General features: G+C 44.3%; 1 protein-coding gene across 1 annotated transcript in view; it reads left to right on the top strand.

The window, feature by feature from the left end:
- Window positions 1–16,625, top strand: part of DNAH8 (dynein axonemal heavy chain 8) — a 265,848-nt gene that overhangs the window by 124,483 nt on the left and 124,740 nt on the right. The window contains exons 41-49 of the mRNA XM_059699679.1: window positions 5,873–6,060; window positions 8,618–8,704; window positions 8,797–8,904; window positions 9,784–9,918; window positions 11,310–11,471; window positions 13,437–13,683; window positions 13,806–14,047; window positions 14,126–14,266; window positions 16,052–16,289. Coding sequence (XP_059555662.1) covers window positions 5,873–6,060; window positions 8,618–8,704; window positions 8,797–8,904; window positions 9,784–9,918; window positions 11,310–11,471; window positions 13,437–13,683; window positions 13,806–14,047; window positions 14,126–14,266; window positions 16,052–16,289 — 1,548 coding nt within the window. The remainder of the gene's footprint in view (window positions 1–5,872; window positions 6,061–8,617; window positions 8,705–8,796; window positions 8,905–9,783; window positions 9,919–11,309; window positions 11,472–13,436; window positions 13,684–13,805; window positions 14,048–14,125; window positions 14,267–16,051; window positions 16,290–16,625) is intronic.

Genomic DNA, 16,625 nt, shown 5'->3' with positions numbered 1-16,625 from the left:
TGGGAAATTCTGAGGAAATCCTGAAAGATAGGTAGGCGGTGGTTTCAGATAGACAAAGAGAAGAGGATAGAGGGCACACCTGTCTTTAGAACTCAGTGCCTGGCCTTCCTCTCTTTTCTACCTACATGCATTCTCTTTAAGTACTACCTATGCGATCAAGTTTGTATCCCTAGCTTGGACTTCCTGAAATTTCAGGTCTGTATAGACAACTGATATCTGCTACTTGACATCTCCACTTAAATGTCGAGTAGGTCTAAACGTGCGATCTCCCTTCCCCTCGCCCACTCCATCCTCACCCTTTCCCATCCCACGGAGTAGCCATGTCATGCTTCCAGGTGCGCAGATGAAAAATCTTAGACTTACCCTTCACTGCTTTCTCTCAGACTCAAATCCGTCCTGTCAGCAAACACTATTGCCTTCAGAACGCACCCCAAATCTGAGTACCTCTGATCCCCACTGCTGTCATCAAGCCAGTTGTCACCCTTCACCTGTACTGTGCCAATGAGCCTCCTCATTGGACTCTGTGTTTACTCTTGTCCCCTCCACTGCAGCCTCAGATCAGCGCCACAGCAACCCTTCTACATGGAAGTCAGATCACAACCCTCTTCTGCTGAGAGCTGCCCAGCGGCTTCCCTCCGAGTAAAAGCCAAACCCCTCATGTGGTCCTGCATTGTTTTACAGTCACTCCTGCCCCTCCCCATTATATCGGTCTGACCTTCTGACCCATCTCCTACTACTCTCTGCTCCCCTTACTCTCCCTCCGGTAGCCATATTGACCTTTCTGATGTTTCTCAAAAACATTCAAAGGAGATTTCCTCTCAGATTCCTTACTCTGGTTCCTTAGGTCCTTCCCCTAGATCAGTGATGGCGAACCCATGACATGCGTGTCAGAGGTGACACGCGAACTCATTTTTTTGGTTGATTTTTCTTTGTTAAATGGCATTTAAATATATAATATAAATATCAAAAATATAAATCTTTGTTTTACTATGGTTGCAAATATCAAAAAATTTCTATATGTGACATGGCACCAGAGTTAAGTTAGGGTTTTTCAAAATGCTGACATGACAAGCTCAAAAGGTTCGCCATCACTGCCCTAGATATTCCCCCACTTGGCTCATTTGATAAAGGGTGTCCACAGCAAACATCATAACCTGAACATTCGAAAGCATTCTTTTTGAGATGAGGTATAAGACAAGGACTCCTGTTATTATTTGTTCTAGTCATCACTGTACTTCAGATCCTGCAGTAAGGAACAACAACAAAAATACAAAGATTGGAAAGAAAGAAATGCAAAATGTCATTATTCACAAAGGGTAGGGTACACTTTTTAAAAATTCAACAAAATCTATAGAAAAATAGAATTTAGCAAATATCCTAGACTATAAAATCAACACAAAATAAATTTTATTTTTATAAACCACAAAAAACAGTTAGAAAATGAAAACTTCAGAAAGATATCATTTAGAATGTAATTTCGAGAGTGTGGTATTGGTGCAGGATTGATGACTGGACCAATGGAATGTAATAGAAAATGAAAAAATAGGCCAAGGACACTTGACAGGTGGCACAGGTATTACCGTAAATCAGTGATGGAGAGACAGACTTTACAATAAATTGTTCTGGGACAACAGTTGATCAATATTTAACAAAGGAGATTGGCTCCCTACATACATAAAAATTGGATGCCTAAACCATATACTGTATAAAACTCAGTTCTGTGAATTAAATGTCTTAATGTGGGAGGCAAAATTGTTTGGGTTTTGAGAAGGTAATAAAGGAAAATATCTTTCTTTTTAGAGTAGAAAGGGATTTTTAATACAAGAATCACAAACCATAAAGAAAAGATTGACACATTCCCTACCCTGAGTTAAAAACATCTCTTTGTCAGTGAATATCAAAACAAGAGAGAGAAAAGCCATGCCTGAAATTTGGAAATGGCTTTAGCAATATATATTACCTACAAAGGATTAGTATCCCCAATACATGACTAAAGCCTATGACTCATTAAGAAAGAGATAATTCAATAGAAAAATGAGGAAAAGTCTGAAATAGGTATTACACCAGTGAAGAAAACCAAATAACCAGCAAAGAATTGCACACTATAAAAGGATTCCATTTTGTACAAACCAGGTTAAGAACAATTTAAGTGTGACTTTTTTAAAAAAACATACTTTTGATTTCAGAGAGGAAGAGAGAGGTAGAGAGAGACAGAAACATCAACGATGAGAGAGAATCATTGATTGGCTGCCTCTTGCATGCCCTGTACTGGGGATCGAGCCTGCAACCCGGGCATGTGCCCTTGACCGGTATCAAACCCAGGAACCTTCAGTCCTCAGGCTGACGCTCTGTCCACTGAGCCAAACCAGCTAGGGCCGTGGTCGGCAAACTGCGGCTTGCAAGTCACATGCGGCTCTTTGGCCCCTTGAGTGTGGCTCTTCCTAAGCCTTAGGAGTACCCTAATTAAGTTAATAACAATGTACCTACCTATATAGTTTCAGTTTAAAAAATTTGGTTCTCAAAAGAAATTTCAATCATTGTACTGTTGACATTTGGCTCTGTTGGCTAATGAGTTTGCCGACCACTGAGCTAGAGCAGTGTGACTTTTTTTTTTTTTTACTACCATTGGCAAGGTGTCAAGCAGCAGAAACAGCCACCCACTCCTTCCTGGTGGCAGTGTAAACATTTTTTAGAATAAAAAAAGCTTACACGTATATTGTCAGTCTCCCACCTTCTGGTCTCAGCTCAGGTAAACTGCACTTAAGGACTGGGAGCCTGTGTGCAAATGCTCACAGCAGCATTGCTTGTCACAGCCAGCACCTGGCAATAACTCGAGTGTCCTCTGTGGTGGGCTGAACACATAAACACATAGGTTGTGGACATCCAATTTATAGATCATATGCATAGCAATGCTGTAGCGGTAAAAACGAGTAACTGCAGGACGATGCATTGATGTAGCACAGTCTCACAGTTTAGAGGGAAAGTAGCAAGTCTCACAAAAACACAGATAGCATGATTGCATTTATTTAAACCAAAGATATGTATTACATAGATATGTATATATAGATAGTAAAAAGAGTCCGGTTGGTGTGGCTCAGTGGTTGAGCATTGACCCATGCACTAGGGGGTCGCTGGTTCAATTCCTGGTGAGGACACATGCCTGGGTTGCAGGCTCCATCCCCAGTAGGGGGTGTGCAGGAGGCAGCTGATCAATGATTCTCTCATCAATGTTTCTTTCTCTCTCTCTCCCTCTCCCCTCCCCTCTCTCTAAAATCAATACAAACGTATTTTTTAAAAAGCATAAGAATGTGTATGTCTCCTCTGGGAGGGAGGAAGGGAGATGCCATTGGGAAGAAGTACACTGGGCCTTCCCTGTATTGAACATTATGCATTCATTCATCTAGCCCTTCCTTTCAGCAGGATGTGAGTAACATCTCCATAACAGATAGCATGAGATTGCACCCCCAGCTCTTACCTGCAAGAACAGATAGCATGAGATTGCACCCCCAGCTCTTACCTGCAAGAACAGATAGCATAAGATTGCACCCCCAGCTCTTACCTGCAAGAACAGATAGCATGAGATTGCACCCCCAGCTCTTACCTGCAAGAACAGATTGCATGAGATTGCAACCCCAGCTCTTACCTGCAAGAACAGATAGCATGAGATTGCACCCCCAGCTCAGGAGGATATGCACAGCATTTTATAGCTAGCTAGCTAGGTAAATAGACACACATATAAACTTTGAGCATGTGAAATATATACTGTTCATGAATACATGCATAAGACCAATAGCTTAAAAGCATGCATAGGAACCATTGGTATCAAATTCAGGGTAGAAGCTACCTCTGGAGAAGGAGGGAGTGTGGATTCAAGAGGGATATACCTGGACTTGAAAAGTACTTTTAACATGATTCTAAAGAATAAAATCTGAAACAAATTGTTAGGATTTGACAGGTGGGTACATGGGTATTCATTATATTATTCTGTTTAGTCGCCTGCCTGTCAAACATTTTTGAACCCTGAGAATAATTTTCTAATCAAAGAGAAGGGTTCTTCTGTGGATCACTCCCAGCTTGAGGGTTGGGGGTGGTTGGGAGAAGCAGACTAGAGTGCAAGGTAAACCCCAGGATACCAAAATGAGAGCAGAAGGCAAAGAAAAAGTGTGTTTCCTCCACACTAAAGCTGTAGCACAGCTGTCTGAGGTGGGAATGCTGACAGACCAACCCCAGAGGCGGGCTCCTGCCAGAGGGGCAAGCAGTGCACCAGGCCAGACAGACTGCCGGCCCCAGCCCTGGAGAGCAACCCTCTGTGGCTCCATCCCTTCCCTCAAATCACCAGAGGCAGGCATGCCTCCTGCAGACAGGAATTTGCATTCCGGAAGAGGAAATGCAACTTATGCAGCGATAACAAAGTCCCCTAAAATATTTGAAGGAATTAGGGACGCATCCAAAGCAGTGGAGACCTACTGACCAGTAAACTGTTCAACAGAGAAAACAGAAGAAAATTCAAAAATAAATGAAGTTAATAGCTTAGAGAGATTCAAGAATGTATTACATGTAGCCAATTAAAGAAACAGGCTACTATGAAAACATAACAATTAGAAAAATTGGGATATGAACAAAAAAATCTCTCTTGAATTGGAATATGTGGCCAAGAGAATACATTGCAAAAGGAAATGGGAAATTTTACAAAAATAACTTAAGGGTCATAGGAGCAGCGAAACCAGACAACCAAGGGGTCTGGGCTGCCTGTCACTACTTGGTCCAATTCAGCAGAGACAGGGTTGAATCGTATATGAGCGTTTATTCCAGTCCTGCCGGCAGTATGGGAGAGCAGCGGGGCATCACAAAAATCTGCTCGGCATCCCCCCTCTCCCCCCTGCAAGCCCCCCATAGACCAGCTGCTTATACAGGGTAGGACAAGGATTCCAGGGGGAAGTAGGGATCGCAGGCACGGGGAAGCAGGCTGTAGAGGCTGAGGTGGGACTCCATTGTTTGGGCAACAAGGTTGCTAATCTTTCCATGATAATAGGCAGTTCTTGAATGAGAATGGACCACATTCCAAGGTTGACTCCCAGGTCCAAGGTTGACTCCCAAGTTCTGGGTGTGGCTGGGGGTCGGGGGTACAATTCCCAGCCAGTTTAGAATGTCATTTTTTTTAACCAGAACAAGGCAATCACGGTTAACAGCGCATGACTAATATTTCCCATAACCAACATTCTATTTTTTTGCCCCTAACAGTAGCTATCCAAGTTCCAACATCTGTGTAATGGAAATTCCCAGAGGAGAGAGAAGAGAAACTAGAGGGGGAGGGGAAGGTAATGAAAGAAAGAAGAGCATTTCATACAGGTAAAGATAATGAAGGTTTTCATCCTTAGAGATGAGACAGGAGCAATGTTCCCAATATCCATCCAGGTCTTTCTTTGTGCTGGATTTTGTAAGCAATAAATAGGAATCCCTTCGGCCATTCTCTGTCCGACCTGGCCTCCTCATAGTTCTCTCATTTTAACAAGAAAGGAGTGGAGCGATCTGACTCTGGCATTCCTTATTTGGTCAGTTTCCCCTAACATTACGGCTCCTTCCACCCCCATCCTCACCGGAGATGACCCTTACAGATTGAATCCAATTTTATCAACCTCAGCAACGGCGCGTCTGCCCTTGCATTTTGGCAGTGAACTATTTTCACTGTCTTGGTGCTGATGTACAATGAAACTTCTGTATATCACTGGAATTCCATGTGTCTTTCTAAAAACAGCAGATATGAAACTTGATATATACCCTGTATCTCAACATTTAATTGTTTGCGAGCGCTTTGGCGAGATGATTGCTATTAAGAAGTAAAACTTTTCAAATCAACTGTTTTTCATACCAGGTCTGGCGCAGTCAGGTTCCTGGGGCTGTTTTGATGAGTTTAACAGAATTGAATTGCCCGTCTTATCGGTGGCAGCCCAACAAATTTATATTGTTTTGACAGCAAGAAAAGAGAGAAAAAAACAGTTCATTTTTTCTGATGGTGATTGTGTTGATTTAAATCCAGAATTTGGAATCTTCTTAACAATGGTGAGAACATGGGTTTTAAATGCAATTTGGTTTAACTGCTATGGACTTAAGTAAAACAAGGCATCTACTCCTGGGTTAATGACCGACTATCCAGGGGTCAGGAGCGATTCTTTCCTATCATGAGATTTTTTTGAGTCATAAAAATAGACAAGACAGAAGATAAAATAACAATATGTTAATGGTACTAATAGCTACTGTTTATTGAGCACTTATTATGTGTAAGGTAATGGGCTGAATGCTTTATGTACTAGCATTAGACAGGACAGCTATAGTAACAATCCCAAAATCTTAGTGGCTGGAAGCATCAAAGATTTGTTTCTCCCTGTTGCTGGGCCGGGTGGAGAGGGCAGGCCTGCTTTATGCGTCCTCACTCCGGACCTGTCTCAGTCTTCGCTGGTGGCCATAGCAGAGGAAAAGCAGGACACAAAGAATTATGCTCTGCCTCTCAGGGTTTCTGTCCAGAAGTGACACAGGCACAGCCATTAGTCAAAGCAGTTCACATGGCAGTGTAGTCCTGTGTCACATTTTGTATGGTGCATATTTTGTAATGAGGTGCCCGAGGCAGAGATTCAAAAACTGGCTCAGGTCACAGAGCCAGTTAGAGATAGACGTTATTGTCTGACATCGCTCTCACTACTTACACTCTACGCTTGGTTTTCTCTGAAACGTAATAAAAGATCCTGGAAATGACTTAAAATATCCAAAATAATTCCTATGCCAGAGAATTGTGGACGTTCATTTACCACGTGTTTGAGGGCGGAGCTCTGAGATACAATGTTGTACAGATAGAAAACCAAAGGCACGAATAGGTTTTTTTATGACTTGGAGCAGTGAAGTTAATGAACCAGTTTTACTTAATGTGTTCATATATAAGTTTTTTATTCCGTTATCTCTAAGTTGCAAGATAATGCAAAGTACTCTGAGTTTGAAGTGTCCTAGTAGATAAATCATAGGAAGCAAAATAAGGAAAGTTTCTGATCAGTTTCACTGTAAGCAGACATCCAGGAAAGCAGTTAATAATAATCCTGAAGTGATCAGTTATAACTAACTAAGACAATGGGATGAAGAAATTCGCTCAGTGTGATAACTGTGGCAGAGAATAATTTAAAAGTTTAACATTCTCCCTGGATTAAGAATAATATTGGAAATATCAATTAGATGCTAGATTAGGCTGTGAATAGCTGAGCCACGAAAAATAATGACAACACGTAAGGATTTTTTCTCTTAAGATTTCTCCTGTGTTTCTGCTCCATCATGGTTTCCAACGTCTACGTCACCCTGTGACCTAAGACGCTACTGAAGCATCTCTGCTTTGTTGCAGTCAATTGATTGAATTAACTCCCTTCAAGCAACAAGGTTATCTCATACAGTGTGTCCCTTTGGGTCTCTTGGTGTAGAATTTAATCACACCGGCTGCAAGGCAGGCTGGGAAACATAGTTTTTTTTTTTTTTTTTTTTTTTAATCTGGGTAGTGATGCTCCTAGCTGGCACCTAGGCTTGTGTGACTGAGGAAGGAGAAAGGAGAAGTAGTGGTAGGCAACCAGGAATCTCTGTATCCTGTGTCAGCAAGGTATTTGGCTCATTGACAGTATCTGATAGGCAGAGAATGAGGTTTCTTTCCCAAAATAATTGTATTTTTATTTTTACCTAATTTTAATTAATCAAAATGTAAATAGTCATACATGCCTACTTGCTACTATGTGAACAGTGCAGTGAGCTACAGATGTTCAAACGTATAGCAGGGCCATTCTAGATCAGCGGTTGCCAACCGGTGGTCCGTGGATCACTGATGGTCCTTGAGGTCCGAAAGGTTGGCAACCGCTATTCTAGATGGCGTGTCTGCATTGGAGGCAGAGCTGGACAAGATTACATCACCAAATCCCTTACAATTCAAATCATCTATGTCTTTAGGTGATGAAAGTTGTAGCCTTGCAGTAATTTCTAATAAGATGAAATCTTAAATTATTACACTTTGGACCCCTAACCTTACCCTTGGGACCTTTGGGTCTGACCCGTCCTCAGCCTGTAGCTACTCATGAAGCCTTCGCTTCCTTTCCACAGTATTTTCCCCTTCACTCCCATCTTTATTTCCCTTCACCACCATGGGTTTCTTTAATGGTATTTTGTCTGCCAAAGAACTCTGTAATTCCGACTGAACAGGATAAAGAGAAGAAATAAAAATTATCTAAGTAAACTCATCAGTATGGAACCTTGCATTTTCTCTTATTTCAATAACATTTCAATCATAACTATCTAGATATTTATCCAGTTTTCTTTTCTATTTTCTTAACCAATAAACAGATGCTTAATTTTTGCTCACAAAGTAATATGTGTGTCTGTGTTAATATAATGAAACTGGAACTATGTCAAAGGCAGTAATGTGACATTGATAGATATCGATGGTCCAATACACATTTTTGAGAAAAGAGGGAGGTTTTATGACTCTAATATTGTTCTCAGTGCCACCTTAGGATCTGAATTAGGGATCTGAAATGTGTTTCTATTCATGAAATAAAATTTATATCAGCAATAAAAATTAAATAATTTTAACTTTTAGAACCCCGGATATGCTGGGCGCCAGGAACTACCTGAGAACTTAAAAATTCAGTTTAGAACTGTTGCTATGATGGTTCCTGATAGACAGGTATGCATTGGGATTTAAAAACATAACATAATTTACATTTTTACTTGTTTTTCATGCACATTGTTGAAAATCTCACTATATTAATTTTCCAGATCATTATGCGAGTTAAACTTGCAAGCTGTGGTTTCCTTGAGAATGTTATCTTGGCTCAAAAGTTTTATGTTCTTTACAAACTGTGTGAGGAACAACTTACCAAGCAGGTAACTTTGTCCATTTATTTTCCCCCTAACTATAGAACTTGATTTCTTACTTTGCAATTTTACCTTGATAAAATGCTATTCATTTTGAAAATCTCTTTGACTCTTTTCTAAACTAAATTTAATGACTTTGACCTGTTGGTTATGTATTTTGAATACCTGTTTATTTTTGAATATTTATAAATTCAACAAAAATTGCCAAGAAATGTACTAGGAGGTCCCATGTATTCATTACCCTACTTCCTTCAAAGTAGGCATCTTATAACCATAGTACAATAACAGACCCAGAAAATGGCCATAGGTAAAATCCAGAGTTCATTAAGGTTTCACCAGTTGATCATGCACTCTGTGTGTGTGTGTGTGTGTGTGTGTGTGTGTGTGTGTGTAGTTCTATGCAATTATATCACATAGGTAGATTTGTATAACCACCACCACAATCAACATACAGAACTGTCCCATCACCACCAGGTCCCCTCATACTACCCCTCTATAGCCACAGCGCCCTCTCTCCCAAGTCCTTATCTCTTTGCAGCCACCGATCTTTTCTCCACCTCTATCATTTTCTTTCAGAAACATTACATAAATGGAGTCACATAGTACATAACCTGTTGGTTATGCATTTTAAATCTGTTTGCCTCTCAGACTGTCTTATCCTCCAAAGATATTTAAAAGTGTGGACACTGTCATACAGCTTGATCTTTCCAAGGGAAGGATCGTTTTTCAGTCGAAGGACAGGTGGAAGAATTCAGCTACTGAAACTGTGCAGCTCAGCCCCTCCAAAGCTACAGTACATATTGACCAGAATACCTACTATGTGTATACAGTGGGTCTACATTGAGAGCTTTTCAATTGGATAATCTTTCCCCCTCCCCCCCATCTTAGGTTCACTATGACTTCGGGTTGAGAAATATCCTATCTGTATTGAGGACCCTTGGATCTCAGAAAAGAGCCAGACCGGAAGACAGTGAATTAAGCATCGTCATGAGAGGACTAAGAGATATGAACCTTTCTAAACTGGTATCTTTCTTCTCTGACTTCACTCCTCTTTCAAGAATTTGACCTGGTTTCTTTCTACTTGGCTGATGTGTGTGTGTGTGTATGTGTGGGGGAGGGTGGGGTGGCAGGGGTGGCTCATGTTAGGCTGCGAACATGAATACTTGTAGCAACAGTGGGAGTGTGAACCTACCACTGTGCTTCCAGTTTGACCAGCGTGAGCCGGAAGTGCCCCCCCTTGTCAGTTGTGTGCCCTCGAACAGGCCTCATCCGTGGGCTCCAGCCCCCAGGTTTCAGTCCAGTACTTGGCCATTATTCATAATGAAGCATGTTCCAAACATGGAGACCTGGATTCACAGGGCACCACGAGGCCTTTTGCTCTGTCTGTGTTTAGCTTACCTCAGCTATGTCTGTCCCCAAACATCAGCATCATTTCTGTTTTCCCCAAATGCACAGAAGGCTTGCTGTGGAGATGACAGCAGTCGTCACGCTGCTTCATCCTTGCCGCCGGAGCCAGGTTGCTCAGCCAGCTGCCGGGCGGGTTCTCGGGGTATTTATTCAAAGGCCTCTCTCTGCTGTGCACCGTGCCCGTGCCCTGCGAGACCAAGGTCGAGGAAGAACTGGTCCTCGGGAAGCTCGCGCTGCAGTTACAAACCAGCCCCGGTGCGGTCCATTGCCATCACAGCCTTTGCGGGGGGTATTGTCCGGTTTGTGTCTCACAGCCACGCTGTGGGACGTGGATGACCCGTGAGGGACTCAGAGTCTGGAGAACCCACCCGCAACCCCAGTCAGCTGATGCCGAGTCCTCTGCTCCTTCCCTGGGATAATGGTATCCTCGAGACTCCTAGACAAGCACCCCAGAAAGCATCAGGGGCGCCCCAGAAAGTAAGGAGAGATCAGACGTGGTCAGCCGCTATGAGTGGGGTGATCTAGGCATTCAAGGTGTAGCTAAGAAGGTTTAGACTCAGTTCACTCAAACCTGCTGCTTAGGAGAAGTCAGAACTCGGATGATGGTTTTTCAGCGGATGTTGGATGGATGAGTCATGCATGGATATATCCTTATAGTGAAGAAATACTACTATTCTATTTTCATGGGGTAGGGACTGTTAGCTGCATGTTTTACGTTGATGTGTATACCTGGCTGTGAGAAGCAGAGCATTCATATGACAAGGGACTGAGGTGAAGTCACCTTGGAGCAGGAGACTGTGGAGGACGTCGAATCCCAGGGAACTTGGCTGCGATGCTGCAGGCAGCACGGCTTCAGGGGTGTGTTCAGGAGCAAGTACTGGAGGTGACAAGTCTGGTGAGGAGAGGACTCGCTGCTTCTAGGCGCGAAGCGAGGGCGCTGTGTGCGTCCTAGCGGGTTGGCGCACATTTGTTGACGGAAGGAGTAAGTTTATTCTCTGCCATCGTAGGTTGATGAAGACGAACCCCTGTTCCTCAGCTTAATCAACGACCTGTTCCCAGGGCTCCAGCTGGACAGTAACACTTACGTGGAACTACAAGATGCGGTGGCGCGCCAGGTTCAGGCAGAAGGTCTGATAAACCACCCACCCTGGAATCTCAAACTTGTGCAGGTAAAGAAATGCTAGTCTATTATCAGTATAAGGAGAAGCGGGTGTTGTTGAAGGTCAGCATTTTACGAGAAGAACTCGTGATATTAGTCCTACTTGATGTAAAGTTGAAGCTCAATTAAAACACATCCCTGCAGGAAGAGGCCTCAGGGCGACGCGCTGGTCCTAGCGGGATGGGATGGGCTGCCCATCGTCACAGCAAACAAGCAGTGGTTTACTGAGGTGCTTACACCCGGTGAGAAGGCTGGGCTGTGACCAGACTCGCAGGAGCAGTTGGGAGGGTGTGTTAAGTTAGACAAACTCAGGAAGATGCAACGGTCCAGGTGGCGGTATCGCCAGTGGCTGGGTGCCTCCCGGGGGCACGGAGCCTGAGGAGCCTGTCGGGTTAATCTGCGCCTGCTTTGTGTGTGGACCTGTTCACACCCACACTCATACTCGAGTCTGGGTCTGCACCTCTCGGCGTCTTTGTGTGCACCGCATTGCACCCGCTGTGACAGCCGCTTTATCAGCCGCGGCACGAAGCTGGCGCAGAGCCAGGATGAAGCCTCCATGAGCTTCACGCTTTGGCGGGTATTCTCCAGGGCTTTTGGAATATGAAGGAGCGGAACCAGTGGAGAGTGTTAAAAACCGCATTTCAAAAGGAAAACTCTTATGTTTTTACTATTGATTAAGGTATTACATACGTGTCCTTATCCTCCCGTGGCCCCCCATCCCCCCAATCATGCCCGCACCCTCACCCCCTGTTGTCTGCATCCATTGGTTATGCTTATACGCATGCATCCAAGTCCTTTGGTTTACCTTAGTGTTTCTGCCAGATGATAAGAAGTGCAAGTGTATGAAACAGATCCAGATCTTGCAAGGAAATAGTTGACGTTTAAAAGTTTAAGTATTTGTTATCATCCATGTATGGGAAACCATTTACAACCCTTTTTCATTTCTGGGAAAACATCATTTTATGTCTGATATGGATACAGTATACTGAGCGCTGAAATCCCAGTCACCTCAGTGGGTGGGGGCTAGAATATTGTTTTTCTTTTTTATGTCAATAACATTACTCTTATATGGAATGTTGTGGCCACTGCCTTAGTCGCTTTGAACCTATGGGTTAAGTAGTAATACATTTCTATTTAAATTTTAGGACCATGCAAATTCTACCTCTGATCAGCTGTGAGACCTCTGACTTATTTTTATTAACAACATAATGGACAGGATGTTGTCCCAGACACTGTCCACTTTTTAGTATGTCACCATTTTTGTGTAATTCTAGCACATTCACCCACACTCACCTCCCCGCTCTGGAGAACTGGAGGGGCATTGTTGCAGGCGCAGCAAGCTGCGTGCCAGGTCTGGGGTTTTATCACCCTGTGCTCGGCTTCTCCCGTTCCTGTCCTGCTCCCCCACACCCTCATCTCCCCCTCAGAGCACCCCCGAGTCAATCACTGGCACAGGAACCCTCATCTCAAGCTATGCCTTAGGGAATCCAGGCCGATAGCTGTGTAACCTGGATCCTCCCAGGATGGTGTGTGTTGCTGCTTTCCACCACCAGGGGGCGATACCATCACGCTGCAGGCCGAGAGAGTGAAAAAACTGCTCCGTAGGTTTCAGCAAAACAAAATCCCAAGGAATAAAATCACGAGGTTTGAGAAGCAACCTCTAGAGCCCGAATTAAGTATTTCCAAAATGTCATTCCAATTCCACGTTTTCGTTGCTTCCTCACATATTTTATAACGTGGTGCTAATTTACTTTCCACCTCTAGTAAGACCAAAAAAAACCAAAAAACAAACAAACAAAAAAAACCAAAAATAAAAAACCAACAACACAAAAAACAACAAAACATTTTTAAAAACCATTTTTCTCACTTTACTGGGGGGATTATTAAAGCGTCCTCGATGCCAGCACCACTTCCCTGCGGCCGGCGAGAGGCCTGCCGGCTGCCTGGTCCAGCTGACGGTCCTGTCCTTGCTCAGCTGTACGAGACGTCGCTGGTGCGTCACGGCCTGATGACCCTGGGGCCCAGCGGCTCGGGCAAGACCACGGTGATCACCATCCTGATGAAGGCGCTGAGCGAGTGCGGCCGGCTGCACCGGGAGATGCGCATGAACCCCAAGGCCATCACGGCGCCGCAGATGTTCGGCAGACTGGACACGGCCACCAACGACTGGACAGATGGGATATTTTCCACGCTGTGGAGAAAAACACTAAAAGCTAAGAAAGGTCCACGCAGAGCCCCTTTGCGATCGACCCCCCCCCCCACTCCACCCCCCCCTCCCCCCCCCCCTCCCCGCCAGTTTATAGGAACCGTTATTTGCTTAATTTTCCGTGGCAATGCTTCGCAGGCGAGAACATTTTCCTGATTTTGGATGGCCCGGTGGATGCCATTTGGATCGAGAACCTGAATTCCGTGCTGGACGACAACAAGACGCTCACGCTGGCCAACGGGGATCGCATCCCCATGTCCCCCAACTGCAAGCTTCTGTTCGAGGTGCACAACATAGAGAATGCCTCCCCCGCCACCGTGTCCAGGATGGGCATGGTCTACATCAGCAGCTCCGCCCTCAACTGGAGGCCGATACTGCAGGTGGGGACGGAGACCCGGAGCCGCTCTGCCTTCCGCGCTCCGCTTTCTTACTAAACACACCCTGTCTGTGTGTTGCAGGCCTGGCTGAAGAAGCGCACTGCCCAGGAGGCCACGGTGTTCCAAAGCCTGTACGATAAGATATTCGAAGATGTGTACACATACATGAAACTAAGCCTCAACCCCAAAATGCAGCTCTTGGAGTGCAACTATATTGTGCAAGTAAGTTTTTTTTGTTTTTGTTTGGTTTATTAGATTTGAGGTTCTTCTTTCCTACTCAGTTGTAGTGTAGAGGCATCTGAAATAGCAAAGGTATGAGTCCATGGACATTTTTTAAAATATATTTTATTGATTTTTTACAGAGAGGAAGGGAGAGGGATAGAGAGTTAGAAACATCGATGAGAGAGACACATCGATCAGCTGCCTCCTGCACACCCCCTACTGGGGATGTGCCAGCAACCAAGGTACATGCCCCTGACCGGAATCGAACCTGGGACCTTTCAGTCTGCAGGCTGACACTCTATCTACTGAGCCAAACCGGTTAGGGCCCATGGACATGTTTTTATCCGGTGGCGAGGGCTCTGCAAAGTTGGGTTCCTGTTGAAGCCTCAGGAATGCCCTGACTGCCATCTCTCTGTTATTTTCACTTCCCAGGGGTGGTAGTCCGGGGAGAGGAATGAACTCTCTTTCCCCTTGGCAAGCTTGGTGACCTGCCCAGGAAGTGTGTCCAATAACGAGAGTGGGCAAATAAGTAAAGCTCGCAGCTCCACGGGAAACACAGGAAGGGGCTGCTGGCAGTCAGTTCAACCTGGAGGCCATCGTGGCTGCGCGGATTTAGCAGATAGCAGATGGGGAGACTTGGAGACAGTTCTCCAGGCAGTTTTTAATGTCCCCCCATCCCTCCCACCACCCCCCCCTGTGCTCAGTTTTCCTTCTTAGTCTTTAGAAAAAAAAAAGAATTAAGCAGAGACTTTTATCTCCTGACTCTAGTCCATAGGTGATCCTTCCTTATCCATTCCAGTGTGTGATTCTTAGTGTAAGGAGCGTCTGTCAGCGAGGGTAGGTAGGTGAGAAAGAGTACACAAGGCCAAAATAAATATTTAGTAATTACTTTAAAATGCATAACAAACGTGGAAAATTTGGAAATAATTTTGTTTTGCAAGACTGAGGATGTTTCACTGTAGATCTGTTTCTTTCTAAAGCCGAAGGGGGGTTGGCACACATTTTTAAAGGAGCAGCTGGTATATGTGTTAGGCTTTGCACAACACTCTGCCTCAGCCACTCAGCTCTGCTGTTGTATTGCAAACGCAGCCAGACACTCTACACACATGAACGCGACTGGGTTTTAGTGAGACTTCATTTGCCCGACAGGCGGCTGGCCCCTGGGGCCACAGTTTGCGGAGCCCTGCAAAATGTGAAAAGAACGACAATCTTTGGTCTAGAAACTTGGGGTAACCAAACTTTAGAACAGTGGGTTCTCAACCGTCTGGCCCTTTAAATACAGTTCCTCATGTTGTGGCCCAACCATAAAATTATTTGTGTTGCTATTTCATAACTGTAATGTTGCTACTTTATGAATTGTCATGTAAATATCTGAAATGCAGGGTGGTCTTAGGCGACCCCTGTGAAAGGGTCGTTTGACCGCCAAGGGGGTCGCGACCCACAGGTTGAGAACCGCTGCTTTAGAACCAGAAACTAGAAAACAGCTAGTGTAGGCTTTCTGCATTTCAGGTCAGGAAATGGGACCTCAGGTCAGTGCTGTGAGCTGGGAGTAGCAACCACATCTCCCGGTCCCCGGCTTAGCATCCTTCCCGCTAGACCACGCGGTCTGTCCAAAGCAGGACCGCGCTCCCTCCACATGCTGGTGGCTGTTGGACAGTGACCAAGCGATATGTGGACACACATTTGTTTGCTCTTTCCCTTCTTCTAAATTTAGTATCGTTTAAAGTTTTTTATTTAAGGTTTTAAATATAAGAATTTATTTTATTGTATTTTAAATATTTTCAGTCTCTCACTCTTCTGGAAGGCTTGATTCCCTCCAAGGAAGAAGGTGGAATTTCGAGTGTCGACCATCTTCATAAATTATTTGTGTTTGGCCTCATGTGGAGCTTAGGAGCTCTTCTGGAATTGGACAGCAGAGATAAGCTTGAAACCTTTATGAGAAGCCACAAAAGCAAGATATTGTTACCAGAAATCCCTAAAGGCACAAATTACACCATGTACGAGTTTTATGTTACTGATTACGGTAAGCATAGCGACCTCTCCCTGAAATGAAATGACATTTCTAAAGATGGGGAAAATGTAAACTTCCATGAACTCTCCATGGGGAAACATTAAACCAGTTACGAGTGACATCATTGCTAAAACATTTTGAAAGGTCAGAGATGCAAAGAATGGTATAATTTTGCATGTTGGCCTCGCTGGGAACAGGTATGGCGACCACTGACTCTTTTGTAGTGGCCTACGGGACATCTGGCAGAAACAAGTTGGCAATACCTCGTACATCACCTCCTTTCAAATGATTGACAAGGAAAAGGCAGCAGTGTAGGGAACACAGGTTCTTCACGACGCGGGATCAGAT

Source organism: Myotis daubentonii, chromosome 6, assembly GCF_963259705.1.
Source record: "Myotis daubentonii chromosome 6, mMyoDau2.1, whole genome shotgun sequence".
Taxonomy (NCBI): Eukaryota; Metazoa; Chordata; class Mammalia; order Chiroptera; family Vespertilionidae; genus Myotis; species Myotis daubentonii.
The sequence above is the reverse complement of the archived record's forward strand: the minus strand, read 5'-3'. Positions and strand labels throughout refer to the sequence as shown.